The sequence below is a fragment of the Aspergillus puulaauensis genome, chromosome 2, assembly GCF_016861865.1.
Source record: "Aspergillus puulaauensis MK2 DNA, chromosome 2, nearly complete sequence".
NCBI classification, from domain to species: Eukaryota; Fungi; Ascomycota; class Eurotiomycetes; order Eurotiales; family Aspergillaceae; genus Aspergillus; species Aspergillus puulaauensis.
In genome coordinates, this window is record NC_054858.1 from 4,962,560 (window position 1) to 4,983,711 (window position 21,152).

Sequence of the window (21,152 nt, forward strand, 5' to 3'; positions counted from 1 at the left end):
TCGCAGTGCGATCAACAGGCGGTGCCTCTTACGGGCCACGCTGGGACGCCTGATTGTCCGACCCCTCATAAAGCACCCGTCTTCTTTCATCCAAAAAAATGACGATACCCTCAGTAAACGACTTAATATGGCCTCCGCGAGCCAGGTTCTTACAAGTCTCCAGGCTGCTGGTCTCAGCGATGTGCTATACCTCCCAGGGGAACAAGGCTACAATGCCCGCATAGCTTCGTACTGGTCGCTGACGGCGCAGCTTCAGCCGTGGGGCATTGTTCAACCACGAAATACTCTGGAGGTCTCCAAGGCAGTCAAGGCTATTGTGGCTGCTCCGGATGTTAAGTTTGCGGTGCGAAGGTATGTGTTTCAGGATAAGGTCTGTGTCAAAAGCGAGCTGACGTTGACAGCGGTGGCCATATGGCATGGGCGGGCGCAAACAATATTGCTGATGGCATTACAATTGATCTTGGTCTGATGCGTAGCACGACCTATAATCCTGAGACAGAGATCGCGTCACTGCAGCCCGGTGGGACGTGGGCGGCTTCGTACAAGGAGCTAGAGAAGGGTAGGTGAGACAAGCTACCTGCCATGTAAACCAGGCTGATATGTACAGATGGACGGATGGTTGCTGGTGGCCGTGAGGGTAAAGTCGGCATAGCTGGCTTGTTAACTGGCGGCGGCAAGACGTTTTATACCTGTCGAGTCGGATTTGCCTGCGGTATTGCTCCCATCCGCGATATGCACAGTTTATCGTTAACAAATTCTCTATTTAGACCAGGTCGTCAACTACGAGGTCGTCTTAGCCGACGGCAGTATTGTAAATTCCAATGATAAGACCAACCCAGATCTCTTTCTGGCCCTCAAAGGCGGCGGAAACAACTTTGGCATCGTGACGCGCTTTGATATGACAACATTCCCTGCTAGAGATATCTGGAACTGCGCCGTCACGTACCAGAAAGAGTCCACTGCACAGCTGTCAGAGGCCATGGTGCATTTTGTCGGGAATCTCGCTGCGTATCCAAACGACCATCTTCTTGCCATGTGGACCTATCTCCCCAAGGCGAACGACCATTTCTTATTTCTGGATTTGATGAATCTAGACGGATCCGAGAAGCCCGAGACGCTGCAGAAATTCTTAGATATCCCAGGGCAGATGCAGCATTACACGGCCTCGATTGCGACGAAGCTTGAATCTTTTATCGTCCCCTCGGGAAAGCAGTGAGACTCTTCCATACCGTTCGTTGAATACTAAATATTAACCACTCCTAGCGACACCTGGTTCACCCTGACGTTCAAATCAGACGTGCGCATTATCCGAAAAGCCGCAGAGGTCTTCGAATCACTCCTCGAGACAATAAAAGGCCGAATCCCAGACCACAACTTCTATTTCAGCATGGTCCTCCAGCCACTCCTTCCGTCATTTGGCGCGCACTCTGCCGCTCGCGGCGGCAACATGATGGGACTGGACAGGATCAGAGACGACTGCATCCTCCTGGTCTGGGCTGTTGAAGTTGAAAAACCAGAGCTAAATGCCACCGTTGGAGCGCCGGCTCTTAAAGCCGCCATTAGTGAGATTGAGGCGTTTGCGAGGTCGGTGGGTGGGGATGTGGGCTTTCGGTATTTGAACTACAGTGATGGAACCCAGGACCCGCTGGGAAGTTATGGAGAGGATAATATAAGGAAGATGAAGGAGGCTGCGAGGAAGTTTGATCCTGAGGAAGTCTTTCAAAGGAGGGTGCCTGGGGGGTTCAAGATTTCGAAAGTAGCTGATCCTGAGTAGAATCTGGGTAATAGTTTTGATTAAACGTTGAGTACAAATTTATGACTATGTATCTATACCAATATTAAATGCTCAGAACTCCAGTAAAAGCCCGTCCATCCTCGCTGTACAAAACCTCTTTCTTCCCATTCCGATCACAGCGATAGATACCCCCACCCAAATCCGTTAAAACAATATCGCCAGACTTCTCAATACTCAATCCGATCGCCTCATGAAGGCCGCGGGTGACAATATCAGGCTTTCCAGCTGGCCTACCTTCGTCGTTCAGCTTGACTCGGTACAGCGCGTTGCCCAAAGGCAGCTCTCCCCGGTCCGTCCAGTACAACTCGCGCCTTTCTTCATCAACCTCCAGATCAATCGGCTCAGGGAGTCCGCTCAAGATACACAGTTCGCTATCATAACTCTCCTTCTCCAGGACCCCAGGCGGCGCATCGATAGGCGCGCTGAAGATCCTGCCCTTCCCGCTCTTCGGTGCCCCCTTTTGCGTCCAGTAGAATCTGTTATACTGTCTTGAGACGGCAATACCAACGCACCAGTCCTGCACATCCGATGGGCCGTCCGTCCCTTGTGGTCGTGAGACTATACTCTCGAGCTCTGACCCGTCAAGGCTGCACCGATACACCGCGCACCCCTCTCGGTCAGAAAAGTACAATTTGCGGCCTTCTCTGTCGATGGTGAGTTGCTTTGGCGTGTTTATCGTACCGGGCTTGACAATTGTACGTATGTCGCTCCCATCCAGCGAGGCAGAGCAGACTGACCCATCTAATCGTCCCGGAATACCCATGTTTGTCCAGAAAACGCGGTTTGTGGCGTGATCCACCGCGATTCCATCTGGGAGAAGCTGCTGATCAACTAGTACAGAATGTTGTTTTCCATCTGGCGTGAAAGAGAGGATCTGGCCAACTGGGGTTCCGGCAGATGTGGTGGCTGTTGGTGCGGCAAGTCCGACATCTAAGGCTAGAATACGGTGCTCGTTGGTTTCTGGTTGGGTTGGAGGGTATAATCCGCCTTTGGTGGATTTATTTCCCAGTTTGCCCTGGTCGATGTAATCTTTTGTTAGGTAGTCGACTGTCTTTTCGGAGGACAGGCCGCGTTCGTGAACGTAGTGTTGTTCAATGAAGGCGACGGTGTCGAGACCGACCTCTATTTGATTGTTAGCAAAATAGAAGCGGGTGTAGTCGAACTGGGGAGTACTCACGGTCCATCATCTTACAGGGCATGCTACGCCCCTCAATAAACATGGTTTCCCACATGGCGTCAATCTCTTCGGGTACAGATACCCCCTCGGACAGGATGGTTAGCACTTCGCGCTTCACGGCCGCCCAAAGACGATTGAAGATGAATCCCGTCGATTCCTTCCTTGCAACATACGGCGATGTTGCACCCTCACGACACCTCTCAACCATAAACGGGAAAATATCCTCGCTGGTGAACCCGTCCGTCATCAGTTCAACGATCATGCACTTCGGCGGCATATAGTAGTGCATATTCAAGATCCGCGGCTTCACTTCCTCAGGGACTTTATGCAGCATCTCCGACGACTTATACGATGAGGAATTAGAAGCAAGAATGCAGTCCGCCGGCGCGCAGACCGATAGCTCAGCAAAGGTCGAAATCTTGAGCGGGAGTTTCTCGGGCACGGCCTCGATCACCAGCCAGGCTGTCTCGACGGCATCTTCGAGAGATGTGAAAGGCTGCGCTTTGCCTGGTGACCGGCCGGTCTTGCTCGCGTAGGCTGAGACTTCTTGGTCGATGTAGGTGATGCCAGCGGTAAGCTGCTCGGGGCTGGGGTCGCGCAGGTGGACGTTGTAGCCGGCGGATGCCCAGATGCAGCCTGTGGTGTTAATGACATTTTCTGAATGAAGATTTTGAAAACTCACCGATTCTTCTTCCAAGGACTCCGGCACCTAAAACCGCGACTGGGCGGTTTTGGTAGTCGTTTGGTGGTGACCAGGTTGGATGCATGGTATGTGAAATCTGGTGGCTATGCAAAAGTCTAATGAAAGTCGCTGTTGAAGATCAGGAGCCAGAACCACCGGATAACACTCCGTATATAAGGCTTGTCTCTGCTTCCGAGATATCCACGATCCCTAATACACCCATCTAGAAACATTGTGCCGATACCCACCCTGCCGCGGTATGCCCTGTGGACCGCCACACGTCATCCCGCGGAACCGCGATGCCGAGTATCGGCATGCCGTCTGTCGCCTCATCCTCGGGACTGCTCTGGAACAGGGGTGAGGCATTATTATTGCAGGTTGTCTTGTTGGCAGCGGTTGTGTAATAGCTGCAGATCCACGGGATGAAACGGTGCACTAACAGCTGTGGGCCTGGAAGCTTCAATCGTCTTCGACGAATTTTTCTTTGCAAAGGGACGTAAAAATAGATTTAATTGCACTTACTCTAGCTGATGTCTTACTTGGGAGACTAAGGGTATCAGGCCTTAGTAATTCAGGTAAATGCACTTCACGGTGGTTGACAGCTTTAATGGCAATCTGGGTGCTTCTCCTACACGAATCCTGTTGTTTTCTTTTCATTTTAATAATTATACTGAATAGATGAGTATGCAAGAATGAAATGATGATATGTTCTATTCTATCAATATTATACGTAACTTCTATACAATCTAAACTATCCTCTTCTCCCTTGACAATAACTCAGTTGGTAGACTTCGCAGGCCACTTGACTCTCCGTTCAGCCCTCACATACAAGTTGTTCGGTCTAATCAACTGGAACATGGGATCATACTCAATCGGCCCATTCCCTTCTCGAACAAAGTTATACCGGTAGATCAGCTTCGGCAGGAAGATCTTCACCTCCTGCAGTGCAAAGTTAAACCCAATGCACATGCGCTGCCCCATCGCGAACGGGATGTACGCCGCCTTGTGTCTCCCCTTCACTTCAGGCGTATCCCAGCGGTCAGGGTTGATTAGGGCCGGGTTATCCCACAGCTCGGGGTTATTGTGGATATGATGGAGCGCAGGAATAACGACGGAGTCTTTCGGGATTTTGTAGCCGCCAGGAAGAACCAAATCGGCCTTTGCAGTTCGGCCAGGCTGGAAGGATGGATTGTGTTTGCGCTGTGTTTCCTTGATGAATTTGTCTTGGAAGACGAGTTTGTCGGTGATTTCTGCTGTGAGTTCGGTGTCTTCTGTGATGCCGTTGTCGACCAGTTCTTGGAGGAGTCGCTCCTGCATGCCGGGGTATGTGACGAGCCCGTAGATCAGCCATGAGAGCAGAGAGCTGGTTGTTGTGAATCCGGCTGCTGTTGCCACGACGAGGGCCCAGACTAAGCTCTCCTTTGGCAACTTTTCACCCTTGTTATCGGTAGCGCGGATGGCGTAGTCTGAGTGGTATTAGCCTGTGCGAAAAGAACAGGAAAGAATGCTTAGTGTACATACCAACCATGTTAGAAGCCTCCAAAGCTGCCTCCTGGAGCGGCAAATCAGTAATACCTCCCCGCGCAGCGTTATTGATAGAATCCTGCACCATCTCCTCAATCCTCGACTTCAAAGTCCGCAGTCTCTTGGGAGCCCCGAATGGCAACTTCCCGTACCAGTTACCCTTGGAGGTTACCTCCTTGTTAAGCGAGAGCATCTCAGCAATGGCATGAACCATCTCATGAACTGGCGCACCGGGCTCGGTGAAATGCTGGAAGTCCAGTCCAAGCGTCAACTTCCCAACGGCTTGAGAGCCCAGCTTTAACATATACTGGTACACGTTCCATGCCTGGTCGCCCTCGTCAAGGGCGTCAAATACCGTGAACGCATCTTCAACTGTCCGCTGCATCGTCGGCGCATAGTGTCGCACTGCCTTGGGTCCAAGTGCTGGTGGCAAGAACTTGTGCGCTACCTTCCACTCCGGCGTGTCAGTGTCACCTAAGAAGACCCCGGCCAATGGAGTCTTGAGGGCATGCAGCGGGTGCGCTTCGTTAATCTTCTTAGAGAAAAAGTCTGACTCCGAGAAGACGATGGCCGAGATTGTCGGGTCGTTTGTTTGGTATGTTGTACGGCCAAGATTGGTGGTCTTGAAGATTGGGCCGTATCGGTCGAAAAGGCGTTGGTGGTTGCCAAGGTGGTCGGGATACACCTCGAGGTAGTTACCGACGTATGGAAGACCGCTGGGGCCTTCGGGCTCTCGTACACCGCTGCCGTCGATACTAATAGCTATGAGTTCTGTCGCGGCGACGATGTCGGCGGTTTCCATGAGGTATTCATCGTTTGCTTGGAATCCGATCCCTTGTGAAGTTAGCGCACTAGTCGGGATTTGGAGAGAATAAAACCTTACCATTTGGCTCTACAATTGCAAAATGAGCGGCGACAAGGTGCTTGAGCTGTTCAACACTTGACTTGGAGTCGACATCGATGGTTTTGGCGGACGATGCCGCTTCACCTAGGAGGTAAAATTGCTGGCTTGACATGATGCAACTGAGCAACGTATCTTGAAAAGTCTGCACTAGCAATACTGCAGGTTCAATGACATTCTCTACCTTTATAAACGTCTCGCAGCACGCGTTAGCTCCCACTGTCATATAGAATGGTCCACAACCGGGCGGATCCCGAAACGCTGCCGCGGGAATTCCGATGCCGCGCTCTTGATTCCGTGCTTCCGATTGGCTGAAAGAGTCCACGCCGCTATCAGTGGAGATCCCGCGGCACTTCGACGCCCAATCGGATTTCTCAGATTGGATATGCTGGCGTGGTGACAACGGGTGGATCAACAAAGATTCAAGGAGTATTTGCCCGTTGGTGTCGAAGATAGCTCTGTCGCCTATATAAGTCTGGATTGTGCTCACCCTATTCTGGCGTTTACTCATCCACGGCTGGTCGCCCCTTGCTCTTCTTTCGTTGACCATTTACACTCGTTTCGCAATGGCAGATATCAAAGAGTACACCACAGACGACGTAGCTGGTCACAATACAAGAGACAACTTGTGGGTTGTTGTTAATGGGAATGGTAAGCTTGCCGTTTGTGCCATCGCAATAATTTAGGCGATTGCAGCTTTGACGATTCCCTATAGTATACGATATCACCCCTTATGTTAGGGATCACCCTGGAGGCGCCGATGTGCTGATTGAAGCGGCTGGGAGTGATGCGACCGAAGCATACGAAGACGTTGGCCATTCAGAGGTACAGTGCAGTATAACTTGTTTTTAAATACTTGGACTAACGCGAGTCAATGATCTAGGACGCTGATGAGATCCTCCAAACATACCTTATCGGAACGTTGAAAGGCGCACAAAAACAGGTTCGCCGTGAAGCAGTCCGCTTAATCCAGCCTACAACTCCTCCGACACCAGCTTCTACAAAGGGTTCGGGGTTGCTCAGATCCGCAGCTCTTGCGACAGTCTATCTCAGCGGGGCGGCCGTTTCACTGTACTTTGGCCGTCGGTTATATGCGACCCTGCCAACGTCTCCGTCTGGGATGTCAGAACTTCGGCGTATGTTTAAATTACCCAGTACGCGGTTTACTCCGGGTGATTTCTACACCGGCTTCGCGGCCGCAACTGGCATTTTCGCCGTCGTCGGCTCGTTTGTCGCCAGCAAGCTATCGGAGTTCACAAAGATCAAGTCCGGGTTCACAAAATACCCTCCATACATGAAGTGCCGCAAGGTTGCTCGGACAAATCCCCACCTCGTGAAGGGATTCCTCGACGCGAAGGAATACAAGAGTCTGCGGCTTATTCGCAAAGACGCTCTTTCGACGAGTGTATATAAGTTTGTCTTTCAGTTGCCAAGGCCCCAGGACGTGCTCGGTCTTCCTATCGGTCAGCACGTAGCCATCAAGGCTAATATCGACGGGACTGCAGTGTCAAGGTCATACACCCCAACATCAAATAACCTAGATAAGGGTCTGTTGGAGCTGGTGATCAGATGTTACCCCGATGGCCTGCTGACGGGGAAGTATCTCGAGAATCTGGAGGTCGGCGACGAGGTTCAATTCCGGGGTCCCAAGGGCGCAATGAAATACTCCAAGAGTCTATGTAACAAGATTGGCATGATCGCAGGCGGCACCGGAATCACCCCAATGTACCAACTTATCCGAGCGATCTGCGAGGATCCAACTGATCTCACAGAAGTCAGTCTGATCTATGCTAATCGCACGGAAGATGATATTCTGCTCCGCCGTGAGCTGGAAGCTTTTGCGACGGCGTATCCCCAGAACCTCAAGATCTGGTATATGCTGGATACGCCACCGGAGAAGTGGTCGTTTGGAAAGGGGTTTGTTACTGCGGAGATTATGAAGGAAAGGTTGCCCGCTGCGGCACCCGATTGCAAGGTGATGCTCTGTGGTCCGCCGGGGATGGTGAATGCGTCGAAGAAGGCTTTGGTTTCTATGGGATTCCAGGCTCCTGGGGCTGTTGCGAAGATGTCAGATCAGATATTCTGTTTTTAAGACTTACTGTGAAGAATTTACTTTTTATTGTGATATCTGTGGAGTATGGGACTAGTTAGACACTTAATACGCAAAAATTAAAGCGCACAGGGAAGAAAGCATGCTATTATTCCAGTATTATACTATAATGTATTCGAAGGGGTCTTTGGATGCAGAAGCAAATTTAATGAGGGTCGGTGCGCGATATATATAAAAGTATAGATGCTATAGATGCCTACATACCGTGAGCTTTCTCGCCCATATTCGGCATCTGAAGGTCTAACGAAGGTGAAGAAGATCGCTAACTGGTCTGGACTAATATAGCAATCTAAATTCTTTCAACAAGATAAAACATCATGTTTCAAGGTGCATCATGAATAGTTGGGAGGACTCGGGGCAATCTCGGCATAATCGGCCAGTGCCCGGCACTGATTTCAGGCCGAGTTCAGGCAGAATCCAGGCAGACATTCCGAGGTTTTTCTTCCCGCGGCATCACCAGTCACTTCCCTTCTACAACATCCCAACATTCTTGTTCGCGTTTAGCGGCCATGTCAGCTCGGCGCTATCGATCCACTGTCGCCTGTCACTCTTGCCGTTTGCGCAAGGTCCGGTGTAGCATCAACGTTACCGGCGTGCCGTGCATCCGCTGTGCCCAGGACCACGCTGATTGTGTAGTGGACGACGCAGCGTCAATGTGAGAAGACTGCCCTCTTAGACTCGGGAAAATCCACACCTAACCCGTGAGCTTAGACCTCGAACAAATCGTCGCAATGGCTTGATGCGACAGTCGTTGCGCGCGGCTACCAGCAGTCCGCCCAGTCGCGTTGACACGTACACTGGGGGAAATGTCCCTCCCCCCGACACCACAGCAAATTCTACACCGACCTTCCAGAGGCATTCAGCGGGACCGTCAGCTATTCCTGGGTCTGCTGAACAATACAGTATCCAGGATGAGGAGCGAAATGGGCTTGAGATCGCTGCGGCCGCCTTGGGGAACCCCGGACGAGCTGGACAGGTTCCCTTCTACACTGGTGAGGAATTGCCGCTAACACGTACGATAGAGCTAATAAATACCGCTACTAGGTGACAAAACCGGGATAACATCTACCTTGTCACTATCTTCTGGAGAGTCTCTGGCTAGACACTTCCTTATTCCAACGCGCGCCACCGAATCGCTGTGTGAGGAGGACCGCAACTACCTCAAGAGTAAAGGCGTCTTCAATCTCCCTAGCAGTGAGGCTTGCGAGTGTCTTCTTCAAGCGTACTTCCGCCATGTACACACAATCGTGCCCATTATTGAAGCCGATCAGATTCTGTACTTCTTTCAGGCCGGCCGACTTCACGAGTATAACCTACTTCTCGTGTGGAGTGTGTTCTTTGTGGCTGTAAACGTACGGCTCGACAAAACCTTAATCGGGCGCTCGTTGCTAACATTTGTCGCAGTTTGTCCCATCTAGTATCTGCGAGCGGGAAGGGTACGATTCGAGGAAGGCGATGAAGGCGGCCATGTACTCTCACGCAAAGGCAAGTTACTCATTCTGGTTGATGATGGGCACAATTAACGCTTACGATCAGTGCCTGTACAGTAATAGCGGAGAGCGGGATAAGACAGTGCTTTTGCAGTCTTCCCTCATGCTAGGCTTTTGGCACTCTGAAGTAGACGAGCATGCGCAGCCCTGGTACTGGACCGGGGTTTCTATCAGCCTTTGCCAGATTCTCGGCCTGCACCGCAACCCTGACGCGGCGCGATACAATGCAGCCATCACAGACCAACAGCGGCATCTGTGGCGACGTCTCTGGTGGACGTGCTTTCTCCGCGACCGGTGGTTGAGTCTAACGCTTGGACGACCCCTACGCATTGATCTCGATGATTGCGACGTGGCTATGCCGTCGGTGGCAGATATACTTTACGACTTCAAAAACATTCCTCAGTCTCTTTTTTCGGCCTTCATCCCTGATGACTTGCCTGTTCTGGCTGAATACTGGATTATGTTGATACAGCTAAGTAGGTTACTTGGCTCCGTCCTTACATTAGGCTATAAGACAGTGCGACCAAAACCATCGCGTGAACAGATCGAGACCCTAGAGGCAGAGATCTTGCATTATAAGCCTCCAGAACAATGTCCCAGTTGGAATGGCTCCACCCGGTTCTATCTGCACCACCTTCAGCTACACTATGAGTACGTCAACTTGACCAGTTCATAGCCTATCTCACTGACTGTTATAGGGCAATTCTTATCGTTCTGTACCGACCATGTTTAACGGACCCGCCAGATGGCATATCCCCTAACCACCAGCTGCAGTGGCAAGAAACAATACGTACCAAAGCAGATGCTGCGGCGTCGCGCACAAACGACGTTCTGGAGACTCTCGCTCAGGAAAACCTCCTCGAATATGCCTTGCCCATGACGTGAGCTAACCCCTTACTCCCCATTATTGTGACCCATTTTTGATAGACTAACTAATATCTGTAGACCACCGCTCCTCATCCCTGCAATGCAGATGCACCTCCTCAACTGCCGCTCCGGCAACCCTCTATCGCGACGCCTGCGCCTGAACAAGCTCAACGCATGCATGATGGTCATGGAGGAATTCCAGAAGGTGTACACAGTGGCATCAATCTACCGTGGGATATTTGCTATGGCAATCCAGCAAATCTGCCCTGAGGCCGCTGGTGAGATCACACAAGCTCCTGCTGCTCCTGCTCCAGCCCCTGCCCCAGCTCCAGGGGTAGCTGTACCCCAACCAGATCAAGGCCAGTCGACTGGAATCACCACGGGTCATCCCGTTGTTAATAATGTTGACCTCGATCCAAATGTGGACATGACTAGTATGGTTGATGCACTTTTGGATGAATCGTCGACCTTGAATTTCTGGGAGACGTGGAATCAGATGTGGGTTGAGTAGATGAGACGTTACATGAAAAGCCCTTGGGAGTCACCAACGCGACAGGATAGAAAATAGGCTGGGATAATTTCACGGTAACATGGAATCTCGTGGTCTGAATGAAATATGCACCCCTCCTTTCTCCGTGGTTGAGCTGATCAGCATATGCGGCGGCACATGGGCACGTATCAGGGAGTTATTATTCTCGGCGCTGTTGGCGCGATAGCCACCCGCACTTGGCACTTCCATACGGACTAAAGGATTCAGAATTGACAGCGATCGGCAGGTTTCATGCAGCCTGATTGGAAGTAGGCGCAGAGAGGTCGCCTGGCAGTATGCAAGTCCGTTGGCCAAACCGGTAATTTTGATGCGCGTCAATGCACTCTAGCTATGCTGCGCGGAAAGCTCTCCCTGCTTCATTTCTTGGAGTATTTCCCGCCTGGTCCTGATTCCAATTTGAAACACCTAGAATACAGTGTTCATCACTGACTGGTGATATTCACCCCCGCCTGCGCTCGTATGACTCGACTCTGAATAGGATTTGTGATTAGATACTGGAGAAGCTGCGAGTCATGCGGGGAGCTCCAGTCGCCTGCAAAGCTCTATTAAATATTCCCGGAATGTTCTGCATGGGATGAGCTGACTCGCACCGTCAACCGCAGGTGCCCATGCAGGCTGCGTGCATAGCCTCGGCCTCCCCGCTCTCTTCAACTGGCACCTGCGACCAGAAGGAATGAGAATGAGGTCGTCAAGCAGTCAACCCCGCATGGGATGTCATAAACGTAGTCCTCCCTCAGGCACTCCTTTTCGCTTCGCACGTCCTATATCGCAACCTGAACCACAATCAAGAGGGCACATCTACCCCTAATTCTTCGCTTCGGTTTCGCCCAGTACTCGAGGGACGTTGGACTCTACATTGACAGGTATACTGGACAGCTAACATGGGGTCTGCGGCCGAAAATATAGTCGATGCGCTTGTCGTTGGCGCGGGAATGGGGGGAGTATACTCAACATATCGGCTTTCCCGGGCTGGCCTTCAGGTCCAGTGTGTCGAGGCGGGTGGCGATGTTGGTGGCACTTGGTACTGGAACACGTACCCAGGAGCGATGAGCGACACAGAATCTTACCTGTACCGTTATTCATGGGATAAGGAGGATCTACAGTCATACCCATGGGACAGGCACTATCTGTATCAGCCAGAGATACTTGAGTATATCCGACATGTCGTCAGGCGCCACGACCTCAGGAAGTACATGCAATTCAATACCGAGATGCAGAGCGCTGCTTGGGATAGCGACCGCAGTGTTTGGGTGGTCACTTGCTCGGGAGGACTGGTTGTCCATTGCCGCTACTTGGTCAACTGCTTGGGTATTCTGGCCCAGCCGAACTACCCTGATATCCCTGGAGTCCATTCATTTGCTGGGGCGACCGTCCATACAGCCCGATGGGACCACTCGGTCAAACTAGAGGGCAAGACCGTTGGAATCATTGGAAACGGATCTACAGGTGTCCAGGTGATGACAGCGATCGCACCAGACGTGGGTCAACTTGTGTCCTTCCAACGACATCCGCAATATTCAGTTCCCAGTGGCCAGGGTCCCATTCCCCCGGGCTATCGCGAGGGCATTAATGGCAATTACGACAAGATATGGGAAGACACCCAGGCTTCTGCAACTGGATTCGGCATCCACGAGTCAACCCGTAAAACAATGGAAGCAACCCCCGAAGAACGCCAGCAAGCATTCCAAGAGGTCTGGGACCAGAGCAACGCATTCCGCTTCATGTTCAGTGCGTTTGGTGATCTTACCACCGACCGCGATGCCAATGAAGAAGCCTGCAAGTTCGTCCGTAGCAAAATCGACGAAATCGTGAAAGACCCGCGGAAGGCAGCGGCGTTGAAACCCTGGGACCTGTACGCCCGTCGCCCGCTCTGCGATGCTGGGTACTACCGGATTTTTAATCGCGACAATGTTGACATCGTCGACCTACGCGAAACGCCCATCGACGAAATCGTGCCCGAGGGGATCAAGATCCGTGAGCGAGACGGTACCAGTAGTCTGCATCCTCTCGATGTTCTGATCCTGGCGACTGGCTTCGATGCGGTGGAAGGAAGCTACCTGCGCCTGAACATCACCGGGCGCGAGGGCAAGTCACTCCAAGAACACTGGAAAAACGGCCCAACAGCCTACGGCGGGGTCGCATGCTCAGGGTTCCCTAACATGTTCGTCGTTTCTGGTCCGCAGGCCGCCTTTGCCAACTTCCCTGTCGTTCTCGAGCGTGAGGTCGACTTCATCATGGATTGTATCCTGCACAGCGAGAATGCGAGACAGGATCATGTCATGGAGGTCTTGCCTGGAGCCGAGGAGCGGTGGAGTGAGATGTGCCAGCAGGTCTCGGCGGGCTCGCTCTTCAAGGAGGCGGTTGGCTGGTTCTTTGGAATCAATATTGAAGGTCGCAAGCCGGTCACAAAGTTCTATTTCGGAGGGTTTAGCAAATACCGTGAGTGGACTGAGAAGGTAGCTAAAACTGGATTCCCGGGCTTTTCTGGAAGTCCGCAAGAAGAGATGGCGTTTTTGGAGGTGCTGATGCCGGGGCTGGTTAAATGAAGTGTCATTTATGTTGATTGGCCTAAGAATGCAAATCTCGGGGTATATCGCTGGCCAGTAGTCTATCCCTGCATCGGGTGTCATTTCGGTCACCGACCGGCTGCAAAGTCCCGGCAGTGATATGTAAGACAGGCCCTATTGCCTACGGAGGGTTTACGAGATCGATAGGTACTTTTGTTCCTGGCCCAGATTGCAATGTAGCACAAGCCATGTGTGGTGATAAATATAGACACATTCTTCAACGACATGCCACACCGTCCTAGCACATTACAACAGCAGGTATAACCTTGACGAGCCCCAACCTTCCACAAAAGCCAACAACACCCAGATTCCACTCCCAGTAGCTGGAGAGGACGAGAAAATGCCCAAAATCCTCTGCCTCCACGGCCACGGCACCAGCGCCTCAATCTTCAAGTCTCAAACCGGTACCTACCTACCCTCCACTCCAGGTCACTCCAGTCAGAACCAAATCTAACCAACTCCCAACAACAGCAGCATTCCGCTCCAGACTCCCCCCCTCCTGCACCTTCGACTTCGTCTCCGCCCCGCACCCAAGCGCGCCTGCCCCAGGAATAAAAGCAATCTACCCCGGTTCGCCAACGTACACATGGTACCGCGAGCCCACGCCGGCCGGGCTCCGAGAAGCACATACCTGGGTTCTGGAATACGTGAAGAAGAATGGACCGTATGAGGCCGTGATGGGGTTCTCGCAGGGCTGCTCGCTTGTTGCGACGATGGCGCTGTATTGTGCTTTTGATGGCCGTTCTGGAGATGCACACGGGGATGGACATGGGGATGGATACGGATTCCCCTTCCGTGCAGCGGTGTTTATCTGCGGCGGGGTACCGCTCTACGCACTCAGGGACATGGGTCTAGATGTATCCGACCGGGCGGAAGAAATCAACAAAGAAACAGGGGCATTGCTAAACGGCACAGCCGGGAAACTGAGTACCTTGGCTGCAGACACGACGCTGATAAAGCGCGGTGTTGGGCTTTGGGATGGGAATGGGGCAGCGCTGATCCATGATCCGGACCCTGTGAATCGGCCGCGGAGGGAGGATGTCTTTGGGCTTGATTTTACGGCGTTTCCGGAGTGGGCGAGGATTCAAATTCCTACGGTGCATGTTTATGGGTGTAAGGATCCGCGATGGCCTGCTGGGATTCAGTTGGCGGAGTTTTGTCCGGATCGCGTGGAGTTTGATCATGGGGGTGGGCATGATATTCCGCGGTTGTCGGGGGTTTCGGAGAGGATTGCTGAATTAGTTAAGAGGGTTGTTGAGAGGGTATAATTTCGTCCAAGTTCGTAGATGTCGTGGGTAGAATGGTTAGATGGAAATCGTGATGTCATTGCCCTAGGCCGTCATGATGATTGGGATAGACTGGACATCTAATTCAACAACTAAGTCTTACAACCACTGTTATCATCTTTTAGAGGATTTATTGTTCTACATTAAAAATGCCTTCAAATCCAAAGAACTATACAGATCCCGAGCTACGCGAAGAGGTCAAGAACGAAGTCCAGCAGGGCGACAAAGGCGGAAAACCGGGACAATGGTCCGCACGCAAGGTATTCAGTAGACAATCCATTGAAAGAACAGGAAACTAAAATAATAGGCGCAATTGACGGCCTCGGAGTACAAGGCTCGCGGGGGTGACTATACTACATCAAAAGAGGAGAAGAGGCCGGAGCAGAAGAATCTTGAAAAGTGGACAGGAGAGGAGTGGCAAACTAAAGAAGGATCTGGGACAGCGAAACAGGACGATGGAACTCGCAAGCGGTATTTGCCTAAGAAGGCGTGGGAGGAGCTAGACGAGGGGGAGAAGGAAAAAACGGAGGAGAAGAAGGCGGAGGGTTCAAAGAAGGGGAAGCAGTTTGTGGGCAATACAGCGGCGGCAAAGAGGAAGAGAAAGGAAGTTAGCAAGGATCAGGAAGATGAGAAAGAGCCAGAGGATGAGAGCGATGAAGAAGCAGTAGATGGGGCGGAGGACGACAGTGCAAGCGAGGAGAAACCGGCAGCAGACGACGACGCTGTACTTGACGAAGAGGAGGAAGGGGAGGAGGATGAGAGGGAAGAAGACCGTGAAGAAGACGAAGAGGTTGAAGATCAGGAATTAGAAGACGATTTTGAAGTCGATACACCAGAGGGCGAGCAACCAGACAAAAAGCGCCAGAAAAAGGATTAATAGGAGAGTCCGCGAAGTCTGGAATCGATTCCAGTACCAGCAAACATCACGGCGCCCTTGTATTACAGCCGTTGTATGGGCAGGCATGGCAACAGCGTGAAGCAGGAGCGAGTCTACAAGCATCATGATATTCTGTAGACAATGCAATACGTGAGAGAAGGGCGAACATGAACAGATTGCAATCAATCTTTGCAATCTACTAATTTCGGGGTCCTTTGTGGTTGGATCCTTTGCATGGTTGTTGCTACGCGCGCGGCGACGAGGGCACAGGTGTAACAAGATAGTTAAATTACAGGTTATACCTTCAGTTGAATATACAAATGCACTGTCGAATGCAATCACAGAATTATGAAAACACTCCCCCGCATTAGACAATTCCGATGCAGCGGTGGTAAGGACAAAGTCGGTGGCGATGACGCCAGTCGCCACAGTTGATATTGACATCATTGCACTCGCGAGTCATTTATTCTCCTTTTTAAGGACATGGGGTAATTTCGCTATCAATGTCTGTGATCACTTTCATAATACAGAGTATGGAGTCCAATAGTGTGCGAAAAGACAAGGACGACAGCCCTGCGAACGGTCCCCAGGCAACGCAGGGCTCTGACCATCCAACTGAGGCCCAGGCGGAAGATATATCCGCTGAACTCACAAAGGAGGAAGAAACCAAGGATCTCCACCGCGGTGGAAAGCGGGAGCTGCTCGAAGATGAATGTTACGACAAGCTGGGCTTCTGCTTCCCTTCGTGGAAGAAGTGGATGATCCTGTCTGTCATTTTCGCTGTCCAGATGTCAATGAACTTCAACACCGGTGTATATGCGAATGCCGTTCCAGGCCTTGTACAAGAGTTCGGAATTAGTGAACAGGCTGCTCGTGTCGGGCAGGCTGTTTTCCTCGTCGCATATGCCTTTGGGTGCGAGCTCTGGGCTCCCTGGAGTGAGGAATTCGGCCGATGGCCTATCATGCAGCTTTCTCTGTTCCTGGTCAATATCTGGCAGATTCCGTGCGCAGTCGCTCCTAATTATGGCACTATTGTGGTTTGCCGAGTCCTTGGGGGCCTCAGCTCCGCTGGAGGTTCGGTGACACTAGGAATGACGGCTGATATGTGGGAAGCAGAAGACCAGGGATTTGCTGTTGCGTTTGTTGTCTTATCATCCGTGGGAGGCTCTACGGTTGGGCCCTTTTTCGGTGGCATAATCGGTCAATATCTTTCCTGGCACTGGGTGTTCTGGATCCAGTTGATTGTGGGTGGTGTCACTCAGGCCATGCATTTCTTCATGGTCCCGGAGACCAGGGCTACAATCTTGATCGACCGCGAAGCGAAACGTCGGAGGAAGAATGGCGACGACGTCTGGGGCCCCAATGAGCTGCAGGATGTTCGAATGGATGCAAAGGAGGTTTTGCGCGTGTGGCGCAGACCCTTCGAGATGTTTATTCGCGAGCCCATCGTCTTGTTTCTGTCTCTCCTCTCTGGATTTTCTGATGCCCTGATCTTCGTCTTTACCAGCTCTTTCACCCTTGTCTTCGAGCAATGGGACTTCACTGTCCTGGCCGTGGGCATGACATTCGGCTCCATCCTAATCGGCTACGTGATCGCATACGCCATATTCCTGCCTGATATCTGGCGCCAAATGAGTCTTCGCCATAAGCATGGCAATGCAGTTCGTCTTCCTGAACGTCGACTTCTCTTGCTACTTTTCATCTGCCCCCTTGAACCAATCGGCCTACTGGGTTTCGCTTGGACGACCATGGGCCCGGCCTATACACCCTGGATCGCCCCATGCATTTTCGCCTGTCTCATCGCCATGGCGAACTACGGTATCTACATGGCAACAATCGACTACATGGTAGCCGCGTACGGTCCGTACTCTGCATCAGCCACAGGTGGTAACGGGTTCGCACGAGACTTTCTGGCCGGTATCGCCACGATGTATTCCACCCCAATGTACCAGAACATCGGCGGGAGACTGCACCTGCAATGGGCGAGCACTTTGTTAGGGTGCATAGCGGTGCTGGTCATGATTCCGGTTTATATCTTCTACTGGAAGGGCCCGGCTATTCGCAAACGTAGTAAATTTGCCCAGACGCTGGAAGCGGACCGTCAACGACATGATGAGCGTCGTAGAAGCTCTGGCGTGGGGTATGGAAGTCGCCGGCCTAGTCGTATTCCGAGTGAGCAGATTCCTTACTATACTTGAGTTGTATAAGTGTCCATTATTATTATTAGACGGGGCTTACTGTTACCAATCCAACGAACAATCGACTTTGTAACAGCTACGTAGCACAAGAGTACATTAAGATTCTTTAGCTAAAGAAGGAAGCTAGGTCCCTCACTGACGAAATTATGACCTCTTTTAAGTTTGTAATGGATAGCGACCAGTATCACTCCATGAAGCAGAGTCCACTGCCCCAGGCCAGACCCAGGAGATTAAACTCAAAACATACGAAAGGTCTCCTCCTAGTCCCGGTCTTGATATCCTATACTCGGCCGACCGGGATGAGCTCCCTCGCAATCAGCCTGTCGGGGAATTAGTTAATATTGACCGAGGCTATTCGCCCGGCCCGCAGCTTTCCAGGTCAGTACTTCCACTATCCCTCCTCCGCTACATGATCCTTCAAGCACTGTGATTGGGAATCTCCTTGATTATCCGTTTCAGAGCACGATCGCAACTGTTGTGAGACTTGTTACGGCTTGCAAGGGTCTCCGTATCAGGCTCTGTCAGCGGTTCCGCAGTCTGCAGATCGAGGTCTAACATTCGATCTACGAGTTTGAAGAGGCCGGAGGTTCCATGAGGGGTCAGCTGGGCTGGTCTGCATCACAGTTGGATAGATATTACGAAACGAATAGCAGTGCGTAGACCATAAAAGGAAGTTCACCCAGCAGTTGCGAATGGTCAGGGACGATCGTCGAAAATACAGTTGCGACGGTTGGCCTTGTTGTGAAACTTGGATTCAACTACTGTCGTAATTCAATTCGCGTAATGAAGCCATACACGTGCAGCTTAGAGGACTGGAGAGCTCCATTGGCGGCCCTTCACTGGATAATCTTCACTCAAGGTTACCCGCAGGGACTGCTCTGTGATTGCTACTACTGCAAGCTCCTCAATCTCGTGCGAAGGACCGCGCGCCGCTATAAGGTCGGATATGACAGGGAGGTATACCAAATGTTTCAACATGATCCACTGCAGGCCCCCATCGGGATTAACGCACGTGGGTGAGATCGTGTCATGGGAATATGGCAAGGCCTGGCCCTGGCTGAATCTTGTCAGACGAGACAGCATGGTGCAGGAGCACGGGTGGGAGATTGAATATGCAGGTGAGTCTGTGACTGCACGCTCCACCAGTTGAAGCAGGGACTGCAGTGGGGAACGAAGCCGAATGGTTTGAGCGCTTTGACCCAGGCAGGTTGAATTGGCAGGTGAATTTGGGACTCGTTTTTAAGCACCTGCAGACACTGGGCAGTGGGCAGTCGGCCACAGAGCCTCCCGCGAGTCACGATAGTTTTGGACAATTGGTTTGAATATGTCGATCTGCTGGAGAAGCCGGAGACGTCCAGAAAAGGCAATAATTTATCCAATTAGTAGCAGGATGGCTCTGTAAGCCATTTGCAAGCCTCCACTTGGACCCAACCTTCCGGAGAACTGGGTTTGCGATGTGGGCCTGCGCGCCAAAACAGGTTCAGCTCTTCCTAACGAACTGCTAGAACAGGAAACAAACAGGCCCATCAAGCCCTGAACAAGGCAGAGATTTGATTAAGTCCATGAGCTGCACCGCCGCTAAGCCCGCTATCGACCCCTGAAACACCGAGCACCGCTTGATCTCCATACCACTCCATCCCACTCCATCAGGCTATCAACAGTGACCACTCCAGATCTCGTTAATTTCCTCTAACCGATCTTCATCCGCCCGCCATGTGCTCGCTATATCGTCCTGCATCCCCGCACTGTTGACTCCGGATCCCTTCTCCCTGGTCTGCGCCCAAGGTCTCACTGTCTCGATGTCGCCGTCCCTCCAGCCATGTCCGACCCCGATGCAGACGCCAACCGCGGCTGGATCCTCCATGCCGTCGCCTGGCCCTTGCTAGGCATATGCATCATCCTCATGGTCCTGCGCCTGTGGGTGCGCCTGCGCATCCTCCGCTCCTGGGGCTGGGACGACGCAACCATCCTCCTCGCGCTCGTCAAGGCCGCCATCAATACGATCCTTGTCATCATCAGCGTCGCATATGGTGCCGGGCGGCATATGGTCCAGCTCACGGAGCACCAGAAGAGCATGGCAATGAAGTACCAGATCTTGTCGCAGGGGTTTCACGTTACGTCGACAAACTGGGGGAAGGTGTCGGTTGCGCTGTTTCTGATTCGGATTATCGGCGGCGTGAATAACCATAAGGCACTGCTTTATACGCTGATTGTTGTCATGACTTTGATCAATGCTGGTGGTGTCTTTACGATCTACGCGCAGTGTATCCCGACGAGGAAGTTGTGGAATTTCGATATGCAAGAGGGACACTGCTGGCCCCCGGGGACGCAGCAGAAATATGCCTTCTTTCAGGGTTGTATGTTCATGAATCTTGGAACTGTCTTCTGGTTGCGTTGGGCTAACGATAATCAGCTGTATCGGCACTCACCGATCTCATCCTCGCGATATACCCCCTGTTCACAATCCGGAGACTGCAGATGGCAATAAAGGTCAAGGTCGGGCTGGGCATCGTCCTCTCGCTCGGAATTGTGTTCGTCTCTCCCCATCCTCAATAAAAAGTCCCTTCTAATAAGTGCCAGCGCCATGGTCGCCGCAATCATCAAAACCACCCACCTCGCCGGCCTCACCTCCTACGAAGACTACAGCTGGAAAACCGTCAACCTGACCATCTGGGTCACCCTCGAGCAATACCTGATCATCCTCGCCGCGTGCATACCCGCCCTAACGCCTCTCTTCAACATCATCGTCCGCCACCGCTCCAGCAAGCGCAGCAAGTCCACCACGCACGAACTCGCCGGCACCATGCGCGCGGCACACTTAAAATCCAAGTCGAAATCAAAGGCCGCCAAGACACAAACCACCAACATCGATCACCAGCAGTATGTGCCCTTTGCGAGCGTGGGGCGGGATTTCGTCGAGTACCCGCTGACGTGGACGGCGTCGTCGCGGAGGGACCGCGAGAATGGCACCAATATCAGCAGTGGGAGTGATAGCGAAACGCCGATTACGGGGTCGACGCAGCCTCAGGTTCCCAGGGGGATCTTGCGAACGATGGAGTTTCATATCCAGGAGGTTCCGGCGAATCGGTATGAGCATGTTGGGTAGCTAGACGATACTGCCTAGTTAG

The 21,152-nt window shown here is 52.1% G+C and overlaps 10 protein-coding genes across 10 annotated transcripts; 8 read left to right on the forward strand and 2 right to left on the reverse strand.

The window, feature by feature from the left end:
* Positions 1 to 127: 127 nt before the first annotated feature.
* APUU_21996S (FAD-binding oxidoreductase) lies at positions 128 to 1,774 on the forward strand (the record flags this gene model as incomplete). The annotated part of the gene is made up of 5 exons (XM_041700810.1): positions 128 to 351; positions 402 to 559; positions 608 to 712; positions 768 to 1,212; positions 1,264 to 1,774. 5 exons carry the CDS (start codon positions 128 to 130, stop codon positions 1,772 to 1,774), a joined length of 1,443 nt encoding a protein of 480 aa, XP_041553758.1.
* Positions 1,775 to 1,838: 64 nt separating this feature from the next.
* APUU_21997A (putative 3-hydroxyacyl-CoA dehydrogenase) lies at positions 1,839 to 3,739 on the reverse strand (the record flags this gene model as incomplete). Its single annotated transcript, XM_041700811.1, has 3 exons — positions 1,839 to 2,917; positions 2,973 to 3,608; positions 3,655 to 3,739. 3 exons carry the CDS (start codon positions 3,737 to 3,739, stop codon positions 1,839 to 1,841), a joined length of 1,800 nt encoding a protein of 599 aa, XP_041553759.1.
* A 692-nt stretch (positions 3,740 to 4,431) lies between these two features.
* On the reverse strand, positions 4,432 to 6,194 carry APUU_21998A (cytochrome P450; the record flags this gene model as incomplete). Its single annotated transcript, XM_041700812.1, has 3 exons — positions 4,432 to 5,120; positions 5,176 to 6,012; positions 6,062 to 6,194. 3 exons carry the CDS (start codon positions 6,192 to 6,194, stop codon positions 4,432 to 4,434), a joined length of 1,659 nt encoding a protein of 552 aa, XP_041553760.1.
* Positions 6,195 to 6,645: 451 nt separating this feature from the next.
* On the forward strand, positions 6,646 to 8,171 carry APUU_21999S (uncharacterized protein; the record flags this gene model as incomplete). The annotated part of the gene is made up of 3 exons (XM_041700813.1): positions 6,646 to 6,730; positions 6,795 to 6,904; positions 6,963 to 8,171. 3 exons carry the CDS (start codon positions 6,646 to 6,648, stop codon positions 8,169 to 8,171), a joined length of 1,404 nt encoding a protein of 467 aa, XP_041553761.1.
* A 527-nt stretch (positions 8,172 to 8,698) lies between these two features.
* APUU_22000S (Zn(II)2Cys6 transcription factor) lies at positions 8,699 to 11,057 on the forward strand (the record flags this gene model as incomplete). The annotated part of the gene is made up of 7 exons (XM_041700814.1): positions 8,699 to 8,844; positions 8,901 to 9,181; positions 9,234 to 9,541; positions 9,594 to 9,674; positions 9,726 to 10,330; positions 10,378 to 10,560; positions 10,625 to 11,057. The coding sequence occupies 7 exons, from the start codon at positions 8,699 to 8,701 to the stop codon at positions 11,055 to 11,057; spliced, it is 2,037 nt and encodes a 678-aa protein (XP_041553762.1).
* Positions 11,058 to 11,977: 920 nt separating this feature from the next.
* On the forward strand, positions 11,978 to 13,642 carry APUU_22001S (flavin-containing monooxygenase; the record flags this gene model as incomplete). Its single annotated transcript, XM_041700815.1, has 1 exon — positions 11,978 to 13,642. One exon carries the CDS (start codon positions 11,978 to 11,980, stop codon positions 13,640 to 13,642), a length of 1,665 nt encoding a protein of 554 aa, XP_041553763.1.
* A 361-nt stretch (positions 13,643 to 14,003) lies between these two features.
* On the forward strand, positions 14,004 to 14,931 carry APUU_22002S (uncharacterized protein; the record flags this gene model as incomplete). The annotated part of the gene is made up of 2 exons (XM_041700816.1): positions 14,004 to 14,067; positions 14,135 to 14,931. The coding sequence occupies 2 exons, from the start codon at positions 14,004 to 14,006 to the stop codon at positions 14,929 to 14,931; spliced, it is 861 nt and encodes a 286-aa protein (XP_041553764.1).
* A 167-nt stretch (positions 14,932 to 15,098) lies between these two features.
* On the forward strand, positions 15,099 to 15,826 carry APUU_22003S (uncharacterized protein; the record flags this gene model as incomplete). The annotated part of the gene is made up of 2 exons (XM_041700817.1): positions 15,099 to 15,209; positions 15,257 to 15,826. 2 exons carry the CDS (start codon positions 15,099 to 15,101, stop codon positions 15,824 to 15,826), a joined length of 681 nt encoding a protein of 226 aa, XP_041553765.1.
* Positions 15,827 to 16,329: 503 nt separating this feature from the next.
* Positions 16,330 to 18,024, forward strand: APUU_22004S (uncharacterized protein; the record flags this gene model as incomplete). The annotated part of the gene is made up of 1 exon (XM_041700820.1): positions 16,330 to 18,024. The coding sequence occupies one exon, from the start codon at positions 16,330 to 16,332 to the stop codon at positions 18,022 to 18,024; it is 1,695 nt and encodes a 564-aa protein (XP_041553766.1).
* A 1,819-nt stretch (positions 18,025 to 19,843) lies between these two features.
* On the forward strand, positions 19,844 to 21,130 carry APUU_22005S (uncharacterized protein; the record flags this gene model as incomplete). The annotated part of the gene is made up of 3 exons (XM_041700821.1): positions 19,844 to 20,381; positions 20,438 to 20,555; positions 20,605 to 21,130. The coding sequence occupies 3 exons, from the start codon at positions 19,844 to 19,846 to the stop codon at positions 21,128 to 21,130; spliced, it is 1,182 nt and encodes a 393-aa protein (XP_041553767.1).
* Between the last annotated feature and the right edge of the window lie 22 nt (positions 21,131 to 21,152).